The sequence below is a fragment of the Ambystoma mexicanum genome, chromosome 2q (assembly GCF_040938575.1).
Source record: "Ambystoma mexicanum isolate Mex_15411 chromosome 2q, UKY_AmexF1_1, whole genome shotgun sequence".
In the NCBI taxonomy this organism is placed as follows: domain Eukaryota; kingdom Metazoa; phylum Chordata; class Amphibia; order Caudata; family Ambystomatidae; genus Ambystoma; species Ambystoma mexicanum.
Window position 1 is genome coordinate 482,280,164 of NC_090924.1, and position 24,998 is coordinate 482,305,161.

General features: G+C 45.3%; 1 protein-coding gene across 3 annotated transcripts in view; it reads right to left on the reverse strand.

Moving 5' to 3' along the window:
• BRAT1 (BRCA1 associated ATM activator 1) overlaps nucleotides 1-24,998 on the reverse strand; it is a 437,354-nt gene that overhangs the window by 401,834 nt on the left and 10,522 nt on the right. For all 3 annotated transcript variants that reach the window (XM_069647597.1, XM_069647599.1, XM_069647598.1), the window contains exon 2: nucleotides 5,187-5,329. In XM_069647597.1, the coding sequence (XP_069503698.1) occupies nucleotides 5,187-5,313 (127 nt within the window). In that variant the 5' untranslated portion in view covers nucleotides 5,314-5,329. The remainder of the gene's footprint in view (nucleotides 1-5,186; nucleotides 5,330-24,998) is intronic.

Below are 24,998 nucleotides of genomic sequence, written 5' to 3' on the forward strand. Positions count from 1 at the left end.
GAGAAATTGGTATGCTGTAGACTGTCAGTGATTGCAGTAGATATAATTGGGGAAATTTGAAGACCACCAGGAACCCCTTTAGGTACTTGGTCATTCAGACAATAAGGTTGAGGGATGGTATCACTACAAAATATCACGAACATTAATGCAAGGTAGTAAACCACAGATTTACACTACAGAAAAAGACAGGGGCTGGGTTGGGCTATTTCCTAAAATGGGGGGTGTAGGTGCTGCATTTAAAATAGCAAAAATGTGTTTTAAATTGGAGTTTTCAACCTTGCAGTAAAGACATTTATTGTTTACGTAGATCCTAGAGGAATGACTACGTTGAATTGGGGTACACTCTTGGTCAAATTCCTGTCTGCCGTTAAAAGATGGTCCAGCCCCCCTGACACTGATAGGCAAAGTTGCCCTTTTCAAGGAAATGGCATCATTCCCGAAATGTCTATATGTTCTACAGGCCACCTCAGACAAATCCCTATCTGAGTAACTAGACAAGTTGGAGAGCAGGACAAACCAACTACTGTGGGGCTCCTCATTCCCAGAACTGAGCTGGATATTTTATGCAACTCTGTGTGGTAGAGGGGTCTTAATCTCCCTAATCTTAGAAAATGACTTCTGGGCAACACAGCTTGTCTCAGCCAATGACTGGCTCTTTCTGGACAGTGTGAGAAACCGGAGGGCGTTCTCACATCTACTCCCTGGGGATCTCCTCTACTCAGGTGGCCAGGGTAGGGCCATTGCTTTTGGATCCACACCCGAGGGGTGGACAAGTGAGGGAGGATCCACCAGTGGAGATTCCTTGGGTATTAGGGAGGGGAAACCCAAAGGCAAGACATGTATTTACCCTTTTCTGATGCTGATCTACTCTCCCCACCCTCAGCCTTAATGGGCTATTGTCCACCCCATCAGATATCCCCTTCTTCAATCCTACAAAATACTGAGGTTAGAAAGAGACAACTGGGAATGATATCTACTTCCTATCATAAACCCTGTTTTGATACTGGGGCAAGAACCAAACAAACCGAAATATCACCTACTTACCATTCTAAACCCCATTCTAACAGGAGACAGAATGAGCAACTAGGGTCAATAAGGACCTCCTCTGATAGTGCTTCTCCCTCCATACCTACAAAGTACTGAGAAGAGTAAGATGCCTTAGTGTCAGGCTTTCTCAAATCTGATGTTGTCCCCGGAAGCTGCTGAACCCCCGCAGTCCCCTTTGGATGCTAACCTCTTAACTGGTATCAAACAGTTCAGTTGAGAGCACCCCCAAGGGAAAGGGGGAAAATGGGACAAAATAATAAACTTCAGGTTTTGCTCAGCTTCTTTATCTGTCAACCTGTTGGTAAAAATAACAACAAATTCACTTTAGTCACTAACCTTTGAATTCCTTGGCTCTGACTTCTCTTTATCAATTTAAGTAAATAAACACGCCACCATACCTGATTATCCTCTGTGAATAACGTAGAGGACGTGTGTGAATTCTACTGAAGAAAACAGAAAAATAGAGTCTCAGATGCTCTTACTAATTTCTTCAATTCGGTATTGAAAAACTGCTAATCTCTCTCAGTTTAATGAGTTAATCTTCTAGCAGTTCAGATGTCATTTACCCAAACAACCCGCTGGAAATATTATACCTGTTGTTCGTATTAATTTCTAGCTTCAACACAAATTCCAAAAATGACACACTGGCTATTCAATTTAAAATTGTTTGTTTCCTGAATATATAAAGTGTTCATTAATCGGATCGTTTGCTTGCAAAGAAGATCGCTCATAAAAGAAGCGTTCTTTTAACCAGAGTATGCGCATGAGTGAAGCTATTGTTTTCTCCTTCTAAAATGGATGCGCACATGAACAAGGAATAGAGTTCAAAAATGAAACTGGCATGGGCGCATGCGTAATGGAATAGTATTCCACTCTTCTTAATGTGAATTGTTCAAACTGGAAAGAAGAAATTCCTCAGTTCCGGACACTAATCCTTGAAGAGGCAGCCCAGTGATGATCACGCGCCAGGTTAGAATGTTAGTAAATAAAACATAACGCCTCGGAGTCGCGTGGCTACCACACTGTCACTTGCGCAGACAGTGTAAGATTTCTAACGCTAGTCCGACATTAAGAAAAGCACTGTTACCGTCAAATGGAACAATACTCAATAATCTTTTATACGGCCGAAAAAACACACGACGCTAAAATGATCAACAGACCTCCACACTCCAACTTGCCAGGTGAAAAAAATGTGACGCAGTTCAATAAATTTAAATACAGTTCTAGAAGTTCTAAAATAAATTCTTGAAAGAACGAAATGAACTACTAATTAAACAATAACTAAGAAAACAGGAACAAGTTAATTAATGGTATTGATATTTAACTCCTGCTTGAATATCACAAAGTTCCGTAAAATATAAAGAATTCACTTAGCTTGCTTCTTTCTTTCACTGGAACGTTTTCTAAGTTTCTTCTTAATTCTCCAACACTTTCCTGATCCAAATAAACAATTTTAGGCACAAGGGCCTAACTAAAGTTTTCTAAATCTTAAGAGCTTCAAACATAAGACCTTCCAGCTGGGTTTCTGACAATGAAAGGCGGTTTAGAATGTTCCAACAATGCCTTTCTTTTACTTCTGACCAATCACTGATCCTTTTGGAAGTCTCCATTTTGGCTTGGGAAGCTCTCCACACTCTGCACAGAAAGTTAAGGCCCAAACCATACTTTATGTTAATCATATCCTCATTCCACCACATTCAACCAAATCCCACGAAACCTAACACTTAGAGAGTAATACAGACTACCTATAGAAAACACCACTGTAGTACTGGGACGGAGAAGAGGGATCCTGAAGATTACTGGGCTTGTGGGTAAGGCATGTCCCAATAATTGGCCTAATTGGAATCAGGCAAAACAGGCAAGTGAATCACACCTGAAACCCCTTGATGGGGCTCAGGTTCATAAAAGGTGGAGCACAAGAGAACTTTGAGAGAGAGCAGCAGGAAGGCCAGCCCAACCCGCAAGTAGCCAAAGGAGAACGGAACGCCAAGGCGCTGAAGGACTGCACAGTGAAGCAGAGAGGAAATGCATAGCGATGGAGCCATGTCTCCAGGGAGCCAGTGAAGGAGAGAGAAGGGAACTGGAGAGTGTCGGTCCCTTTGCTGTGGCCAAACAGTGCTTGTTCCCCCGACTGGAAGTACCAGTCCAGGGGAGTTTGAAGGGCAGGCGGTGAGCAAAAGAAAAGAGCGGTGCGCCGGGGAGTTTCAGAGAATGCGAGAAACCCGGTACGTGTATGAAAGTTGCTGAGTTACATTGCATCAGAGTTGTCTCGTGCGATCAGCATGTTCTCGAAAGCCTATGATCAAAGCAGAAGAACGAACTGAAATGAATACAATGTTTGAAGTGGATTTTGTAGAAACAATATATCAGAGTGGTCATGTCTGAAGGAATTATACGTGTTCAAAAGTCTCTGATCAATCAAGGATACTAAGAAAGTAATATGAACTGTTAATGCTGTGAAAATGAGAATGAAAGCTGTGAACGAGCAGCCGAGGGGAGTCATTGAAGTGTGACCAAAATGCAGAACAAGCACAAGTAAGCTGAACAAGTGAAAGTGAAGGCCGTAAATGAAAGCTAATAAAGTGGAATTTGGAAAAGAGAGTAAAGGGAGTGGCAGAAAAGAGAAATCATTAATCTATAAACTTGTGAACTTCTGAGTTGGTTGTGCACCGTCAAACCAATATAGGTCAAGGGGACAGAAAGCTGGGGTAAGTGTAACTGGTTGCGTGACCTGTAATGGGTGGGCCGTGCGGCCTGTCAACTGCACCTAGACCAGGAAACCACAACAAATCCAGGAGAATTGTGAACACAACCCTGAAACCAGATAAAGCTGAACATTGTGAGACTGTTTGGAAGGGAACCCTGAGCTCATTTGGAACACTGTACACTGAAACCAAGTGTGCTTGAAACTTGGGGAAGAGAAACCCAAGATCACTTTTAGGTTGTTCTTAGTTAACTACCAATAAGACGTATGCCAGAGTTTCTAACCTTTTCCATTCAATGGGTTATTCAGGGGTTGTTCAGTATACGCTTACACTTCCCATGGCTTTCCGATTCACATCATCACAATTGTGAGAATGATTTTAAGTTTTTCTGTGCCACAATGGCTGCACACATTACCGATTGAATGATTTTGAAAGTTAAAAGAAGAGTAGAATGCCGAGTACCTACTAAACTACTTCATTGCTAGACGTGTTTATTGTTGGACTAAATTATTTTGAATGCTCATATCTCAACAAGAGAATATACATACATACATGCTAAACATGAGAATTGGAGCATTTTTCATTTGTTTTTATTCATGAGTACTAGTGACACTTTGTTGCAAGTGAAAATAGGTGTTGGCTTATTGATAAAACTGTTGGGAAAATATTGATAGCATCTAATGTTTATCATAAACACAAGGGTGATAAGCATTTGTTCCTAGATACTTTAGAGATGGGCATCAATATTGTTGTGGGCCTAACTGTAAGCCTGTCAGGTACTCAGGAGTATAGTTTTCTTGTACTAAGCGCATAGACCCAAATTTCGCCAGAGCCCTGCCTTGGATACAGCACTATTCTCTGCTGCAAAACCTTCCACAGCCTCAAGTGGGCATATAGAACACCCTTGGGTTGTAGGTTAGGCTCTGCTATCCAGGGTACGATGGAAATCCTGACAACGATTTACCCCTGGTTACCAGTCCAACAGTTACTCTTCTTCAAAACCTTGTATATTGTGCACAGAGCTTTGCCTTTGCAGGCCCTCTTTTCTTTGAGACTATTCCACAGTACAACCCTTCTTGGGCCCTTTGCTCCTCATCTGCTCTACTTTAGCAAATTCTTCCATATTCGAGACAGCAGTAAGAAGGCAGCCCCTTGTCAGTATTCGGTGCTCAGCTCTACAATTCCCTTGCTCTATCTCTGTATTTCTGATCATCTTTCATTTAGGGCAGCATCGAAATAATGGTTTTTCCAAATTAGGTGGGTATCCACCTATTCTCTACCTTCAGTTTTTTGTCAGTGCCTTCATACTCTAGAGCAACTGATGAGCGCTATACATCTGACAATACAACACTTTCAGCTGAATTAGCATAACTAATACAAACCAAGAATAACCAAAGGGGCAAGCAAGCAAAAATATTAACACATTCAATTTACCTTGTTTAACAAAATTCCTGAACCAATCAAGCAATTTTTCTAGACAGGTGTCATCTGATATTGGCTGTTGAGGGTCCGCCAGAACTGCACAGACAGCCGGTAGAAGTTGCATGCATTCACGGTCCATGACAAGCCAGAGATGTCTGTAGAGGATATATAAAATATAAATGTATTAATTATATCTGTACACAGGGATGCATCATTTTAAAACAGTATATTAGTACAGGAAGAGTTTAGTAACCTCCTTAACCACTATTTAAGTACACCAACAATCGGCTAACCTGATAAAATCAATACTAAGTAACACATGTAATGTTTACCCAATTTAATGATACAGAATTTCTCAACCCCAGATGGATGAAAACCCGAGTCGGCCTTGCTGACATTCTTACCAATAACCTACAGATTGAACACAAATCACAGCAGCACTCTTAAATGTGGTACCGTATAACTGATCCATTTGTCACTCACTGCTAAAATCTGTGTTTGAACTGCACGTGCCATGGTCAAATGCCTTCTGCAATAAATAAAGTGTCATCCAGTTTGGTTATTTACTGTGTTGCAAAACTGCAATGTTCTGAGGCTGCAAGGCACTGCATAAAAAAAGCGTTAGCAGTGTTACTGCTGCAATGCTTCTAAGGAAGGACCATGTGCTGCAGCCAGACACAAAGTTTTGCCTCCACTTTGCACCATAATTTACGTTACTTTCAGATTTTACAAATTGTGGGCTTATTACCATGTAGGCATGAAATTAAACAGATTTATTAGAATATACATGTGGGAAAAGGAATCAAGTGTGAGTTGTTCAAATCTGGTCTCCTAAACATTCATCTGCTAAAAAAAAAAAAAACATGTTTAACCCCAATTTCTACTTCCACACAAACTTCCAAAAATTATAAAGTCCATTGCAATTCTGTTTCACTTAGCTGAACAACTGGTCGCATCGCAAGCGTCCTCTTTGAAAAGGTAGGTAGTAAGGACATGTTGGGAGACCCTTTCCTGGCAATAACCGAGAGTGGACATTGCAGTCCTGAAGAAAATATTAACATAATTTATCAACCCATGGTTTTCCATTACAATTTGAAGAGTGGTGAAATGGAATTAGCTGCTGGTGCAAAATACCCTTTATTAGGCACTCTGGACAAACATCTGCACCAGTAGACGAAAATGGTGATAGCTGTGAAAGGGAAAATTAATATTTGCTTACTTTAACTTTTAGACACCTCGTAAAAATAGTGCAGCATGCTTGCAGACAGTAGAGAGCCAAATGTGGGAATTAAAAATGTGGCTTCAAGATACAGGTTAACACATTATCACCACCATGCCACACAACCCGCACCAGAATGTGGCTATCTCTTGATCCATCCTCTGCACCTCACTGCATGGGAAACAAGCATTGGAAAAGCCAACAGTTTCTGCTTTTATGGAGGCTTTAGACAGGCACTTGCCAGGCATTACTGTAATCATACTACCTGGCCACAGGATGGAAACCACTACAAAATGGTGCAATTTTCTGGGATTATAACCGCAGCCTGGCAAATGCCTATCTAATACCAATACACAGGCCAAGCTATTGGCTTTGTGCAAGGAGGTGGCTGAGGGCACATTTGGTTAAGGCATCCATATTATTCCAGCAGATCTATTGATGCACTTTTGCCATTCACTCTCAGCATACTGCCTAGAAACAACACTGGCAGGCCAAAGTCTGATGTCAGGGCTTGATAGAGATATCACAATGATCTCAGGAGGATGTGTTTTAGGCAGGGGCAGGAAGGTGATGTGCATAGGGATTAGCATGGCCATGGGCAGTGAATGGGTGGGTAAAAGCTAAACAACACTCACAAGCTGTGTCCCCCTCTTGTTATCTCTCCCTTAGCTGTAGTCCAATGCAATAGTTTGGTTTATAGGTGGCATTTTAGCACATCTGAGGAGCCAAACACAAAAGTTACATGGTGGCCAACACAGGTGAAGCTGACATAGCAAAAATTGGGATGCCGCAGTTGACGCTCCTCGGCTCCCCTTTTAACATCCAAGCGGAGGGAAATGGGGATTGAACTCTGCTACATACCATCAAAACGCTATGCTTTAACAGAAGGAAGTCGCAGTTTGGAGCCCTTACTGTTGTCTCTTCAGGCCACTACCGGCTGGAATGCAGCCAGAAAACCAGGGGGGGGGTGCAACCAGAGCAACCTCAATGAGTGCCGCCTTTACCCTTACTTCTACTCTCCTATCCCCTAGTTACTGTGCAATAGGATGCACTTGGAAGGAAGCAATCCATGCAGGAGATCGAAAGAGCGAAGAGAACCCGTGCAAGACCGTGCCCCACACCCCAAAATGGCGACACGGTGGGTCCCTTCCCCCATCCGACTACGCAAGAAACGAGAAATACTAAAAAGGTACAAGAGTGGGATTGAAGGAGCTGAAGAGGACCTAAAAACTGACTACTCCATTTCCACCCCTAACTAACCGTGGCACCTGGGCACAGGAGGATGTACCTAACATGCTTTAATACAGTACCTGGGCATATGATGAAAGATTCTCTTCATATTACGCTTCACATGTAATATTGTATTACTTACCTGACCATTTCAATCGCACTGCTTAATTTATCATAGTACCAGTGTTAAGAAGGATTTTCAGAACCAGCCCAGTTGCAAGGTTTTTTAGAGAGGCCAACCTAGTCAAACAACACGATATTTGACACTTAGTCTAGCCAAAATCTATCAAGGTAACGTAAGTTGAGCATTAAGGTAGACTTCAGGAGCTAAGGGGGTAGTGTCTCAGTCATCACAGATCGCCTCAAGAATCCGTAGACAAAGGGAAGAACAAGTTACTTACCCCCTGGTAACGTTCTTTCGACTGGATGTTCCTCTCACCTATTCCTCATCTTTGACATCGTGCAGAGCCTGCTGACGAAGGTTCGAATCCCGGCAGGGCCACACTCAGCCTTTCATCCTTCCGAGGTCGATAAATGAACACCACACACTGTGGGTAATAATAAGCAGAGCTCAGATGCCCGTGGGTTCGTAGCGCTATATAAATGAATGCAAAGCGGCTTCGGAAAATAAATTTCGGCAGAGATCGCTGTGCATCGATGCCCTCGACTCAATGTCCTTCGAGGGCCTCCGTCTCGAGGATGATGTCATCAAAGGCATATATAGCGCACGCAGCGCCCGTTGGCTTCAGTTTTTTTCCGTTTACAGTAGAAATACCCGCATAACCACGGGAATGACCGTCTCAGTCTTGAAGTAACGAAAGCTATAATAGCATGGGAAATTCTACTGTGGGTTAGGTTGGGAGGGCAATGAGGAATACGTGGGAGGAACATCCAGTCGAAAGAACGTTACCAGGGGGTAAGTAACTTGTTCTTCGAATGGACTGTGTCCTCCACGTATTCCTCATCTTTGATAAGACTCCCAAAGCAGTGTTTGATTTGGTGGAGGGAGCAGAATGTGATTTAAATGGTTTTCATGAACCAAGTGCAGGACTGCTTTTGCAAAGCTGCCATCCTGACCGAGGGAAGATTCCAGGCAGTTATGCTTTGTGAACGTGTGGATAGTAGACCACGTTGCCGCTTCACAAATACTTTATCGGTATACCCCTTTGCAAGGCTGTAGAGGTAGCCGTGGCCCTGGTGGAATGGGCCCTTAAGCCTTCGGGAGGATCCTTCCCTGCCAGCCTGTAACATTCTGAAATGGCCAGAATGGTCCATCAGGATAAGGTCTGTTTAGTAACAGCCTGACCCAGTTTGTGGCCCATATAGTCAATGAAAAGTTGATCATCAATACAGAGTTTTGACAGTCTAGATATGTAAAAGCTTAAAGCTCTACAAGGGTCCATCCTATGTAACCTCTCCTCCTCCTTGCTAGGATGAGGTGGGGTATAGAAAGAAGGCAAAAACTACTTTTTGTCCTATGTGGAAATGAGAAACGATTTTGGGTAAAAATTAAGGTTTTACCCTTAGAACAACCTTATCCTTATGAAAGATAGTAAAGAGTGGCATGGACGAAAGTGCCTGCAAATCGCTCACTCTACGGGCTGATGTTAGAGCCACCAATAGAATGGTTTTAAGAGCTACCAATAGAATGGTTTTGGTTGAAAAGATGCACACAGACATTTTAGAACCAAATTAAGATCCCAAACTTAACGAGGATGGGGGGGTGGGTGTCACATTGGTGACCCCTTTAGAAATTATGTCACCAGTTGAATTTTGAAGTATGAACATTCCTCTGAAGAGCGCTTAAAGATGCACAGTGCCGTCAAATATCCTTTAATAGTACCAATCTGGAGCCCTAGATTGGCTAAAGATAGCAGAAAGGATAAAACATCCAGTGGTTTACATAGAGATTGATCTACATTTTTTTCTCTGCACCAACTGCAGAATTTATTCCAACAGTACAAAGACTTTGTTGCTGGTCTTCTGGCTGAAAGCAAAATCTCCATTACGTCATCCGGGAGGTCCCAATCCTTGTATCTCAGCTTTTCAGAAACCAAGCGTGAAGGTGGAGGGTTTTGACCTCTGGATGGAGAACCCGACCCTCCTCTCGCGAGAGAAGGTCCTCTATTTGTGCAAGACATATTGGAGGACAGATGGACATGTCCAGAAGGTCCGGCTACCACGTCCTCCTGGTGCAATTCAGGGCAATTAGGATCATGTGTTTCCTGAACTTTCTCGACCTCCTGATCACTTGAGGAATGATGCGGATTGGAGGAAACGCAAACATGAGTGAAAATTCCCAGTCCACCACAAACGTGTCTCCTAGAACTCCTTTTGGGGGAAATTCCCTGGAGCAATACAGTTTGCATTTCCGGTTGACAACAGCTGCGAACAGATCCACTTGAGAGGTTCCCCAAAGGGTGAAGGTCTCTTGAAGGACTTCCTGACCTAGTTCCCACTCGTGGGAGACTGCTCTGCCCATGCAGAGAATCTGCCGCTGTGTTCTCCTCTCCGGCTAGGTGAACTGCTAAGGAGATTCCTTCTTGAATTGCCCAGTACCAGAGCTGCACTCTGGATGTTCTAATCTCCTCAGACCTTCCCCTTTCTATCCCTCTCACCACTTCTCTCTCCTGGAGTGATCACTTTCTCCTTTCCTCCCAGCTCACCCTCTCTACCCCCAGGCCAAGCCAACTCCAGCACTGCCACCCACCTTCTCGGTTATCCGACCCATGAAGCGCGTGTCAGATGAGGCTTTCGCTGCCACTTTCTCACCCCCTCCTTTGGCTGACACACCCAGACACAGCCCTTTCCATGCTGCACTCTGCTATATCTGATACTCTCGATGTTCTTGCCCCAGTCATGAGGATCCGCCTGAAGCCCAAAGCCAAATGCAATTCCTAGTAGGACTCAGACCGCGCCACCCTCAAACGCAAGTGCAGCGTGGCTGAGCATAAATGGCGTGCTTCTGGTACATCCTTGGACAAACCGGCCTGCGGCCTGCTCCAAAGGCAATACCAGCTCTCTGTCCGCACCAAAAAGAGAGCGCACATCCAAGCCTGCGCCTCTGCGGCATATAACAACTTGGCCGAACTCTTTAAAATCTGCAAGGAACTGGCCGCACCTGCTGCAGTCTCTACCTCTCCTGTCCTGTCCCGTCCCAGGCCCTCTACATGGCTCTGGCTTCTCACTTCATCTCTAAAACTCAGGACATCCTATCCTCTCTCTCTTCCTCTCACACTCTCCCCTCTACTGCCTGCTCTTCCTCTGGCCCTTCTGCCACCTCTCCTCCCTCCTTCTCTGCCTTTCCCCTGACAAGGTTTCTAGACAAGTCCTATCTATGAAAGTCTCATCAAAACCGTTTCATCCCTGTTCCTCCAAAACCATCAAGGACCACATTGACTCCCTGGCCCCTGCTCTGGCCGACTTCTGTAACCTCTCCTTAGCCACTGGAGTCTTCCCATCCCCCCTGAAGCACTCCCTTGTGCACCCTCCTCTTAAGAAACCCTCTGCCGACCCGTCCTGCCCGGCTAACTATTGCCCAAACTCCATCACTTCTTTTCTGGGCAAACTCCTGGAAAAGCTGGCCATCTCCCAGCGTAATCTTCACACTGAATCCGTTGGTTGTCTTCATGACCATCAGTCTGGCTTCAGAGCTGCCAGAAGCACGGAAACTGCTCTCCTGAACATCCCTGAAGACCTGCTCTCCAACCTCGACTCCAACACCACCTGTGTCCTCATCTTACTTGATCTCGCTTCTGCCTTTGGCACGGTCAACCATGCCATCCTCCTCAACCGTCTCGATGATAACCAGGGTATAACCGGTCAGGCCCTGGCGTGGCCGACTTCTTTCCTCTCTGATCGACCCTCCCAGATCCAACTTGGATCTTTCCTCTCCTCTATCTCCATCTCTACCTGTGGTGTTCCCCAAGGGTCTAACCTCTCTCCCCAGCTGTTCAACCAATACCTGGCACTTCCTGCCCACTGCATTGCCGTTCTCTGCCCCAACTTTGAGTGCTATGCGGATGAAAACTCATTTTCAGGCTACCTTCGGCCACCTCTTCTCCGTCTTTCATCTCCGACTATCTGTCTGCCATCCAGGAGTGGTGTGCCGCCAATGATCTCTGCCTTAATGCCAGTAAGACTGAGATTCTCCTCATCAGCACCCCCGCTCTCTCCTTTCCTGTCACTCTGGCCGGCCTCTCTTGGCCCTCTTCCTGCTCCCACCTAAGAGTCTAAAAACCTCGAGGTCATCTTCAAGTCCACTCTCTCCTTATCTCCTCACATCTCAGACGTCTCTAAGAAGTCACACTACCAGCTGCACCTCCTCAGAGGTATCCTTCCTTTCCTCTCCTTCCCCCAGAAGCTCACTGTATCCAGAGCTCTGGTTCTCGCTAAGCTGGACTAGATCTTTCTAAATCTGCCTGCTCCTACTCTCCGCCCAATGCAACTCATCCAACAGGACTGCAAGACTTGTCCTTGTCTCAAACCCAGGGATTGTATCTATCCAGGCCTTTAATCTCTGCACTGGCTCCCAGTGGCTACAAGGATTATGTTCAAAACCCTCTGCATTATCCACAAGGCCTTCTGAGGCCTGGGGCCTCAATACCTTCAACTCTCTCTTCCTAAAGATCTTCCTTCTCGAGCTGTTCGCTCATCCACCTCCAACTCCCTTAGGGTCAGTCGCTTCTCCAAGCAACGAGTTGGTGGTAGATCTCTTTCTTCGGCTGGGACCTCCCTCTGGAACAGCCTCCCTGCAACTTGAGAACTGGCTCTGGAAGCACCTCAAAACCTTCCACATTGCTTCCGCTTTCCCTCCTCCTCTCCCCTGCTCAAGTGCTAGCTAAAACTGCACTGGTTACCTGGCCACCCTCTGATCTCGGTCCCAGGTCCGCTCCACCACCAGTTGCACACCTGCACTGCCTCCCTGGCAACCCTTGCACACTTGGGGACTGTTTTCTGTATCCCTACAGTCCCCCACCAGCACTTGACACCTGATGTCTGCACTTACCCTTTGCATTTGCCACCAGCTGTCCGCACTTCTTATTGTTTTATTTATTCTATTTACCCCATGTAATGCACTATCCACACCCCCCGCCCCAGCACGTTTCCCCTTCCCCCTTCCCCTAAACTTGTGTGATCTGAATGACACCTGGCCTAGTTGGATGGTTATCTTTCTTTCCTCTGTTCCCCCTCCCTGCCGCGTCGTGCCTTGAAACACTTGTGTATAGGCGCATTATAAACGTCATATCATATCATTGCCTCTCTGTACAGTGGTAGTGACCCTACACCTCCTCTCTTGTTGAGGTAGTACATGGCCACTGTGTTGTCCATCATTATCAAGACATGCTTTCCCCGTACAGAGGGCAGAAAGGCCTTCAGCGCTAGTCTGATTGCCCTCAGCTCCAAAAGATTGATATGTAGTTTTGGAGTTTCTGAGAAGTTGTCATATGGGACTTCTTGTAATTGAGGGAGAAGCCCAGTCCATGAAGAGAGTGGCAGGTGACGTTGAGATGATTCAGGACTTGTTCGGGAGAGCGCGCCCTGATCAGCTAATCATCCAGGTAGGGGTAGACGTGAATCTCCCCTCTCCTGAAACTTGCTGCCACTACCGCCATCAGTTTAGTAAAAACCCTCATGGTGGATGTCAGCCTTAATGGCAGAAATCGAAATTGATAATGAGAACTGCCAACTGCAAACCTCAAGTATTTTCTATGCTTGAGATGGATTGGCACATGAAAATAAGCATCATGACACCATCCAATCCTGGAGTTGGAGGGCCTGAAGGATCTGAGAAAGTGTGACCATCTTGAACTTGTCCTTCCTGAGGAACTTGTTCAAGTATCTAGTCCTCTGTCCTTTTTGGGTATCAGGAAATAAGGGGAATACCAACCCTTGTTCCTCTCCGTTACAGGCACCGGTTCTATAGCGCCTTAAAATCTCCTGCACAAGGAGCGGATCTGGAATCCTCAAAGAGTGGTTCCTCGGTGGATTGTTCGGCGGTCTCTATATAAAAGGAAGGCAATAATCGTGAGCTACAGTTTCCAAAGCCCAAGCATCCAAAGTAATGTCTCGCCATTCTTCTAGATGTTGAGACTGTCTGCCTCCCACTGGTGAACTGTGACTCAAGACCTCAGAGAGGTTTTGAGGCAGCTGATGCAGTGGCAGATGGTAAAGATGCCCCTGCTTGAGCTGGCTTTGCATCTCTTCCTCGTCCACCATGTCCCGGGAGGATAGCTCAGCGGCAACGTGCTCGCCTTGGAAGCAAGACGACACGAAGCAACGCAGGTTTAATCCCAGGGTCCGCGCTTAAAAACCTCTGGGTATTGAAGCGCGTTATAAATACGCAACTAAGACAAAAAACAATTACGCAACTAAAAAACAAACAATTCCTGTAACAGCGCCTCGATGGCCGAGGGCTGTGTGAGCGCTTTAAAAATGCAAAAAATAAATGAAGGAAATCTTCTTTGGCCCCTTTAACCAGCCATTCCTCTTGCCCTTCCAACTGAGGAGTAGTAGCGGGTTGTCCACTAAGCCCGAAAAGGCTGAGGTTGCCGAATAGCGGCACCTAAAGATTTGGCTGCCGCCTTCAAGGTCTGAAACTTCTCAAGACTCTCGTCAGCCTTGTTGCCAAAAAGGTGAGACCTGCCAAAGGGCATGTTGAGGAGTCTGGATTGCACATCCGGTGCAAAATCCGATTTCCGCAATCACGCAAACCTGCGCATAACGGTGCTAGTAGCCATGGCTCTTCTGATGCTGTCAGCAGAATCCAGACCTACCTGAAGAGATTCACACATGGATTCTTTGCAGTCTCCAACTATGGCTAAGGACCCGACTCTTTCATCCCCTTCGGGAATGTGCTCTTCCGCCATGGAAATGCAGTCCCATAGAGTGAATGTACATTTTGCAAGGGCACATGTGGAGTTAGCAGATTTGAGTGCCATACTCCCTGCAGAAAATACCTTCCTTGCCCATCCATCTACTCTTTTGTCGTCCATGTCTGGAGGAATGGTAGGGTAAGCCGCTTGCTTAGATGTTGCAGTAGCTGCCTGCACCACCAGACTCTCTGGAGTAGGGTGTTTCGACAGGTAGTGGGGATCACTACTAGAAGGGCAGTACTTCTTGGTCAAGTTTTTATTTAGAGCCGGATTGGTTTCCGGTGTTTCGCCACCCTTCTTTTGCAAGGCAATATGAAACAGTGATATAGGATCTGACTGATGACCCTTATCAAAGATGTCTGTTAAATCATCCTGTTTGAATGGTAATGGAGGCCTACTCCACCCCATGTAGCCCACTACCTTGGACAGGAGTTGTCTGTAGGATGCATCAGCATATTCCCCAGCCTCTGGTCTCCCAAAGTCCAACTCAGGTGAGGTGTCCACCCCACTTGCTGTCTATTGGTTGTCATAGAGGTCTCTCAACCTTGACTCCTCTGCTATAAAACTCTCTGGTACATTTAGCGTACCATATTGGAGGCCAAATGGAGCCTTGTCATCGGATTGTTCATTCTCCTCATATATAGAAGTAAGAGACTTAAAATAGTATTTTCTTGGCAGAGGTACATAGGTCTTCAGGCATGAGGGGTTTTTACAAACAATGGATTCAATGCTGCAGGAGCAGTCAAAACCTTTTTCACTGGCGCCATAGGCTTTAGTGGAGCGCTCGGAGTCGATGGCACAGCTGGTAATGATGGCGCAGCTGGCGTCGATGCCTTCGGCATAGAAGTAGACGTCGAGAGTTTGGCTGGCGTCAAAGGCGCCTCCAGCGAAGGTGTCAATGGTGTTGACTTGCTTTCAGCTCGAGTGATCCTTCGATGTTACGTCATCGGATCAAGGCCTCGACGGCTCTAGGCTCGAAGGCGCGCGGGATTTAGGTTGAGCCCTTTCCTTCCCGGCTCCTTCCCGGCTTCTTTCGAAGGTGCAGTAGGAGCAATGCTTGGAGGCTTCTGTTTTTCAAATATTTTGAGCATCTCTGCTCTGAAGGCCTCCCACTCGGCCGGAGTGAATTTTTTAGTTGGGCAAGAAACCCTCTCAAGGGAAGCGTCCGATGATGAAGTCCAAGGCGACCTATGGTTGCCTTCTCTTAGACTTCTTCGAGGACGATGAGGAATGGTAGTCTTCTTCGAGGACGATGAGGAATGGTGAGAGCCATTCCTCCATCTCGACCGCCTAACCTTCTTCCTCCAAGGAGAGTCTTCTCTCGACTCGTCGGTTGAAGGTTTCTTTGCCGCGTTGGGGATTTATGGATTCGTCCTACCTTCAATTTCCCCCTTCGTTCCTTCAAGGCCTTGGAGCAGTTTGAGGTGTTATGGTCTACCCCGAGGCACCACCAACATATACGATGAGGATCGGTCAATGGCATTTTTGACCTACAATAATGACACTTTTTGAACCCGGTCTTCGGGGTTGTTGGTGTCAACGAAGAAGACATTTTCTCGATTTTCTTTCGATATAACGAAGTAGTCACGAAAGTGAAGAAGCGTGCCGTATTTCTCGAAGCTAAAGCTATTGCGGAAAAACAGAACTTTTGCCAATGGGAGCTGTGCGTGCTATATATGCCTTTGATGACATCATCCCAGAGACTGAGGCCCTCGAGGGGCATTGAATCAAAACCATCGACTCACAGCTCCATCTGCCGAAAAAAAAAAAAATCTGAAGCAGATGAAGATGGATAACGAATATCAAAGATGAGGAATACGTGGGAGGACACAATCCATTCGGAAAGATTTTACGGTGCTTTATAAAAATTGTAGACAAATAGTTTGGGAAGGCTCTGAAGTGGTCTCTGCCTCTTTTTTTACATCCGCATGTGGTCCCCCTATAGTCTAACCCAGGGGTCACTAAAACAGGCATGGTACCCCCTACTGTCTAAATTTCAGACTGAGCTTTTCTATCCATATCCCTCTGGGATTTTCTAAGGAGTGATTTTAGCCTGAAGATGTAACCAGAGTTTATCATTCACACCCTTCCCTTCGTCTCTCTCTCCCACTTTCACAATCTCCATCTCCTCCCCGTGATCATCTTTAACACCCTCCCTCTACCAGTATCTCTTTTCTTCTCCTTTTAACTTCTCTCCCTTACCCCCTCCTATTCCGCTCTCCTCTCCTTTCTGTGCTCTTCTGCAACCCTTGCACTACCTGTACTACTCTCCCCTCCCCCCTCTCCCTCCATCTGCTACCTGCACCCCTCTCCTCTCACCTCTCTGTAATCGCTATCCGTCTAATGAGTCTAACACTCTCTCCGCCTGTCTTTCTCCTCTACAATCTTCCTTCCTCACTCTGCTGCCCTCACCACTACCACCACCACCACTACACTGCCTTGCGCTCTCTCGCTCTGCCCCCCGCCACATACACTCACGTTCACACCCTCTTTAAATCCCCTACATTGTGTCTCTCCCCATCTACCTTTCACTGTCCTTTCTCACACACACTCACCACAATACACACACAAGTGCTACCATCTTCTCTGACAAGGTCAATAACCTGACCTTGTCAAGAGGGGATGGGAACCCCACTAACTCAGCAGTGGAAAACCTATTGGGGAAGATTCTAGACCCAGTCTGCCCCAGAGGGGGGCGGTGGCAGTTGGGAGGGTCCCAATTCCTGTGCCCTCCCGATTTGCCAGTTTGTTTATGTCCAGTACAAATTGCATCACCCCATACCTATCCCCCAAAATACTGGCAGAATATTTTCTTCTCGTTTCAGAGAAACAATAAACCTAGAAAGAGAACCCCTATATGGCAGAGAACCAGCAGTGTCTGACGTGGAGTCTCCGGAACATGTCGGCAGAGAAAGAAATCGAATGAAGATAGTGACAGAGACCCGGTTTCCTCATCAGCAAACCTAAGCGAGCCACATGCAACAGCACTGTGGGTGGGGAAGCAACAGAGACAGGAGCCAGAGCTCCTACATGGCATTCTCTGAAGCCACGCAACGCATGCCAACCTCAGGACGCAAGAGGAGGGCAGGGTGTGCCCTCCAATCAAACAGGAACTTGAAACAGAGCGGCAGATGCTCCAATGGACTACACTTACCTCAAGGGGAGCCATGCATTGATCCCCTAACGCAAACATGAACACGTTACATCGAAGGAAGCCATTTCTGCAGCTCAGTGGGGTAACACAGACAAAATGGGCGTGGCTTAACCCAATTTTTAAATGTTCTGTAACTCGGATCCCTCTCTGGCAGGAAAGATAGGCCAGGGTCAGTGGACCAATCAATGGACAGGGAGGGGGTTTCGAGAGGTAGCAGGAAACTGAAAGTTATTGATTGTTCGGCTAAGATCAGAGGAGGAAGAGATGGCAGACCAAGAGAGCAGCAGGAGAAAGGACAGTAGAGTAGAGCGTGGAGGCAGTTTCTGGAGCAGGTGAGGCATTGCAAGTGTTAGTGAGAGTGCAAGAAAGACCCGCAAGTGTGTTTACGAGAGAGATTGAATGTGAAGTGCTTGTGCGAGTGAAAGGAGTGTCTGAGTAGAAAGTGGGTGTGGAAGAGAGAGAAGTAGTGCTGTGGAGGGAGAAGTAGCATGGTGTAAGGAGTAGTAGTAAAGAGGGAATAGTAGTGGATGGAAGTTGCAGTAGTGTGGAGGCGAGGGTAGAAGTGTTGTGAAGAGAAAGTAGTAACATGATATGGTGGAGGCGAGGATTAGAAGGGGTGAACGACATTAGAGAGACAGGAAAAGACATTGGAAGTAGAATCAGAGGATTGGAGAAGAAGGGAGGAGAGTAGTATGGAGAAATGGAGGGTAGCGAGAGGGATAGAGTACTTGGGCGCGATAGGAGGTAAATTGAATTGGGCAGAGGCACAACCAAATACTCCTTTTTAGGTTCACTAATCACTGATAATGTAGGGACAGCCTAGGAAGTCCATGAGGGAGGTTAGACCAGCCTTCAGGTATATCTTAGACAGTATGGGTCAATATTCGCTATCTACTAACCTAGGATTATGGATGCCTGGGCATGAGAGGAGATGTTTTTCTAGACGTGAGCCAGAGGTACAGCCAAAGGCCCCTGGAAGAATTAAATAGTCTTTTGAATCCTTGCTGAGACACAGTATTTCTAGAGACATAAGTGACACGTGATGTCTGAAGTGGGATTCCTCAGGCCCCAAAATAGAGGCTGCTCATGTCTAGAGAACGGAAAAAAAATTTGAGGCTTGAGACTAATGGGTGTCCGCCAGTACAGAGTTCGTAGTTAACGAAATTTGGGATATGGAGTAGGGCTAGAATTCCTACTTCTCAATCCGGTGCCGGAGTCGGTGGCACTGTGATCGCTGGTCTAGTTAAGTGGCCCCCTTACTAACAGGAGCACAACAAGCATTTCAAGGCCTCAACCATGATGGGATAAGTCCCCATAAAGATCTAAAGGAGGGCATCCTAGAAAGACCAGGGCAAGAACGAAACACTACTGAGACTTCGTCATCTAAGGTTGCACTATAGAGAAATGCCCAGGCAACCGTGTTATTGAGTAAGAAACCCATTAAACATGGATGACAACCAAGACGCAGAAAGAGTCGTGCAGCAGCAAGGATCGAGAATGCCAGTAGGACAATTTTTTCCAGTTATATACTCTAGTATATTGCAATAGCTGCAGAACATATTAAGGCAAGATGTAAGTCCTGTAAGAACATGTAACACTGCCTCTGAGACGTTAAAGGTTATCAACAATCTCTTATCTTGTCTCATTAGTTCTAATAACTGGTTTGACAAGGATTGCTGGAAAAAGAAAAAGGGAACTGTCCAACCTGTCCAACCTACATAGGAAAATGAAATTAGTACGGAAGCAAACGCACTACCCGCTTGTATATATGGTAAGGAGGCAGTATAGGGAGCTTATACGAAATAAAAAGGCCCAGTATGTGATAAAAGGTTGGGGAATCCTGGACCAAGAGATTCTTAATAAGGAAACTAGATCCTTTTGGGCCTTGATAACACAATGTATGAAGGGCCATACTCCGAAACCAAAGAGTAAGATTTCTAGCCAAACCTGGCAGTCACAATATTCCATGGTGTTCGTTAGCTCAGAAAAAGAGGTGAATCAGATCCTACACCAGGGGAGTAAAACAAGGGAAGGAGTTATTACGAACCCAGATTAATTCTCCGTCACCGATTTCTCGTGTGGAGGTTGCAGAAACCCTAGATTCTCGGGCTTTGGAGAATGGAGTTCGAACAGACCTTTTTAAATTTGACAAAATGGTTTGGGTACCCATCGTGTGTGTTTGGTTTAATTTGATCCTAAAAACAGGGGCAATCCCATTTGAAAATAGCAACGCTAGCTTCTATATTTAAAAAAGGGAATAGGGATGACCCTGCAAAAATAATATAGGCCAATTACCCTTCTGGGCTCGTTGGGGAAACATTTTCTCAAAGGTGATATTGGCTAGAATCCTGGCATGGGAGACTGATGCCAACATCATAACTCCAGCCCAGGGCGGGACTCATATGGGTGTGGGGACCACTGAACAGGGTTTTCAATCGTCAGGGTCCCTATATGCAGGTTTCGTTGATCTTGAAGTCGCTTTTGATACAGTCGATAGGATAATATTATGGGACACTGAGTGCTCGAGGTACGGGCCCTGAAATGATTAAGCTAATTAAGGCCATGCACTATGATACAAGAGTCAGAGTTCGCTTACGTCACCAGGGTCTGGCAACCAAAGACTTTGTGATTGCGAAAGGTGCGAGGCAAGGTTGATTCTTGCCTCAACCGTATTCAATCTTTTTATTATTGATCTTGTTTCTTGTCTTGAGTGTAAGGGTGGTGACCCCCCGCCCCCCAAAAATGGACACTGAGTTAGTACCAATCTTGCTTTTTGCATATGATGCAGTAATTCTCTCTCAAAAAGAGAATGGTCTGAGGCTACTAATGAAGGGTTTTAAAGAATTTTGCCACCAAAAACATGAAACTATTAATGGGGCGAAAACTAAGATAATGATCATAGGTAAACAAAAAATAATCCATTCTTGTTGTACCCCACCTCAAACAAGTTAAATCCTTTGATTAATTGGGGATTAGATTTGCCTATAATGGATCATGGAAACCTCAGGTGGAGTAAAGTACACTGATTGTATAACAGGCGGCGGGAGGGAAACACACTGCTTCGGTAGCCGCTTTGATGGTACCCCGCTAGAAGCCTATTGAGCCAAAGCTGTAGCTGGAGCGCTGTATGGTAGTGAAGTTAGGGACCATGTAAATTTGCTCACATTATAGAGAGCCGAGAACATATTTTTGAAATCATTAAGGATTTCGTCTGAAACATCAATCCTGGCGCAGAAAGAACTAGGTATAACACCCAACCTTGAATGTTCTGGGTAAAACCTGCCCAGTCTATATACAAAACACACCTTACAGAACTTTGTGCATATCCGGGTTCAGAAAATCTTATTTGGTTTAGATCAATCAGGACAGGATTAGCTGCTCTGGGCTTCACTCGTCTATACAACTAACATTACGAAGCGAGACCTGAGCTACCTGGAGGCAAAATACTGGGAGATTATGGACATTATAACTGAGGAAAAAGCACTCGAAATTCATAGGATTGCACGTTATCTACAAGTTAATAACTGTACCGATAGGGAAAAGTACCTGGATAAAATGCAAAAAATCCCAATATGAAGGCTTTTTATATGAGATTTTGTCTTTGGCTCATTGCCCTTGGCACAAAAGGTGGGGAAGTGAAAGGAATCCAATGTTAGGCATGTGGAGCATTAAGGGAGACAACAGTACATTTCCTGTTATTATGTTCACGTTACACAGCCCCCCAGAATAAATGTCTGAAACCTATGCTAAAAAAGACAGATGCAATTGTGGAGCAATGGAGTGGGCCTCTAGCTCAATTAATGAGGAGGTTGTGTTTGTAGTGGCTCATTTCATTTGGCAAGCACTGATGATCAGGATGAGTAACGGGTAAATCGGCGTGAACCAGTTGCATGTTTGTATGGCTCTCCCTCAGATGTGCCTAGGGACTTGTTTTATCTGTTTTATGGAAAATGTATTTGGCTATCAAATTCATATAATTCTTTGTAAATACTATTGTTGGTTAAACAAATAAAGTATGAATTGATTGACTAGGAGATAAAGAGAGAAGAGTATGGAGAGTGAGTGGAAGAAGATCAGAACGAAGAGAGGGGGGGCAGATAGACGGAAGGAGATAGAGAGGGAGGAAAACCAAGATCAAAGAGGGGAGTAGGATTGAGAAAGAAGGAATAGAGTTGGGGCAAGGAGAGAAGGTAAGTGAGAGAAAGGAGGTGACGGTAGAGAGAGAGGCTTCCTCCTCTCAGCCCGTGGCTTTTCTTCCTCCACGCTCCTGCATCACGTCTCCTGGGACATTGGAGCATACCTGTGAGAAACCCAAGGCTGTCTCACCGACTAGTCCCTTGGGAGCTGTTATCCAGGTGGTGGGGCATGGCCATCACTATTGGATCCAGACCCCAGGTGGAGCATGAGAGCACCCGGGGAGCAAGGCGAGAGAGACGAGAGGCGACCAGAACCAGCAGGAGAATAGATCTTGTGAAATTGGAGAGACCACGAAAGCAGAGCAGAGGGTGCCAAGAGGGGAGAGAAGGGCTGTGGTTCGGCCAGCTGCAGAGTGAAGGTTGTGCAGACATTTCAAAGGAAACCTCCCCGCTAATACACAAGGTAAAGGCTGGCCCTCCTTCAGGTGAACAACACAGTTGGGAGGAGATGAGCCGTGCTGTGCCGATAACCTTGGCTTCAAGGAAACCCTGGATGAATGGTATCGAGCAATACCGGTGAGTGAATTGTGACACCGGCTGGCGTTAGAGTGAAAAATACCAAAGCGTTTTATGAGGCTCGCAGGGTTTTGTGAAACCGTAGTGAAAATACATTGTAACCAGAACGATGAATGCAGAAGCTGCGCGTGCCATTGAAAACCGCAAGGGAAGCCTGCAACGTTGCAAATGTGTTTAAGATTGAAATATGTTAAAAATAACAGAGTGGGTCGGTAATAGAATATTACCTTTTTAAAAGGCTACCCAAAGTGAAAATGTTAGACTGAAAGTAAGATAATTGGAAAGCCTGCAAATACCAGAAGGCTTTAGAAGAGGCCAACCAAAGTAAAAGAAAGTCAAAGTGGTCATATGAAGGTGCAAGCAAAGTTCTCGTACAATCGAAAGTCTTTGACAAGTGGAGAATTAAATGAACAATTGTAAAGTAGCTAAGCAAAATATGTTGTAAAGGCAAGTGTGAACCTGACGAAGTGATGCCAAGAGAAAGCTAAGGGGAGCGAATCCCGTATTCTGATAAAGTATTTGTTTAAAAGGACATTAAGAGTTCCTGAGTGTTATAAGCTAGTAGAACTGATAAAAGTAACTCAACTGTGATATGAAGGCTACAATGAACCCGACGAAGGGATGCCAAGTGAAAGCAAGGGAAAGTAAATCCCGTATTTTGTTAAAGTGACTGAACAGTGGTGTAAAGACAAAGGTGAACCCAACGAAGGGGTATCACGATGAAGCCGGGAAGAGGGGAATCTCACATGGTCTGATGCCAAGCAAAAGACATTGATTCGAGGGATCCTGCCTTTTCTGAAGAAACTGCTTCCTGATGCCTATAGACTCAAGGGGTGCTCAGTCATGCCACTGTTCCGCCTTGCCCCTTGATGTAACGTGGGGAAGGAACTGCACTAGTTCAGCAGTCCTGAACTATCAAAACCCTTTTGGACATTTCAGTTTGCACTGCAGCTTTTCTTATACAGATCATTGTCCCACACCCTTTTGTTATATAGAGTAAGGATTTGGCAATAGGTTTATAAGTATAGGCCATTTTGTTTTTACACAAAACCACTAGGACAGCGTTTTTTTATTTTAATGGTTGTAGCGTACTCCCACCTTAGATTTAGGCTTAGATTAGGCATTTTTCTCATCCTTATACTGTTTAATAAACACCCTTGGATTATACTCCTTGTGTCTTTCGTGCTTCTGATAACCAAGCATTCCTTACAATACAATGGTGTAGGGGACTGCATTTCCCAGCAGTCCCCGCTCGTGACATAACAGCAGCAATCTTGAATGGTGCCCCTTACTCGCCTTGCCTCGCATGACTTCCCTGGCGTCCATCGTTATATATATATATATATATATATATATATATATATATATATATATATATATATAAAATCGACATGTAAAACATGTTATTTAAAAGAACCTGAATTACAGTCCTGCTGAGTTATATAGCTCCACGTGTTCCATCCCTCCTTCAGGGACTTTTTCAGACGAAATTACACATCTTTGCTTGGGGCTGTTTATTATTTTTACACTCAACCAAGTCACCTGATGTATATAGTCATAGGACTCATTGTTGTCCGGCCCAGTTAATGAGGTGAAACCCGACGGCCATTTTGTAGTGTACTAACGGAGCACCGACTAATGTAGTGCTTGTGCCTCTATTGTATTATGCTGTCAAGTAAGCAGGCACTAATGTCTTACACAACGTGACTTGTTAGAGTGTTTACTGAAATTTTTACAGCATTGTCATAGCCCTTAAGCCCAATGGCTCTTAATCTTTTGTATAGTAACCACTGCAGTCTAATTCTGCATGGCACGAACAAACCAGTAAAATTACGAGAAGTTGTAGAATTACAGCTGCAAACACCATATTTATAATGTCACTGCCCAACATCTCTTTGTGAACAACAAAGAAAGGGATTTGCACTGACAAAGCTTGTAGTTCACCAACGCTTCTTATGGAGGTGATGGCCACCAGAAAAGCCGTTTTCAATGTTAGGTGTTTAAGGCTGGCTCTGTGCATAGGCTCAAAGGGAGGGGGGGCTATGAGCCTTGTGAGTACCACATTTAGATCCCACCCTGGAGACGGGTTTGCAATGGGGGTGGGGGGTAAAGCCTTTTCTACTCCTTCCATGAACGCCTTAGTGACAGGGCCTTTCCACCAGGACACCTTGCTTTGAGAAGTAGTGTATGTGACTAGAGCCGCTATGTGAACCTTGATGGAGTTGAATACTAGACCAGAGTCTAGTAAGTGGAGCATGTAATGAAGAATGTGCGATGCAGTACATTTAATTGGGTTTATATTTTTTGAGTGGCACCATATTACAAATCTTTTCCATTTGTTAAAGTAACAGTGTCTGGTGTTTGGTTTACGTGCCTCCTAGAAGATTTCCCTGCATCTTTGAGGTAGGTATAAATGACCAAACTATGACTTCAGGAGCCAAGCTACCAATTTCATAGACTGAGGTTGTGGGTGTAACAGTGTCCCCTCGTGTTGGGTGAGATGTTGAAGGGGCACAGGAGTTTGATTGGATCGCACATCGAACGTTTGCGCAGATGCGGAATCCAAGGTTGTCTCGCCCGCATGGGAGCAGCCAGGATTAGGCTTACTTGTTCCTGGTGCATTTCGTTCACTAT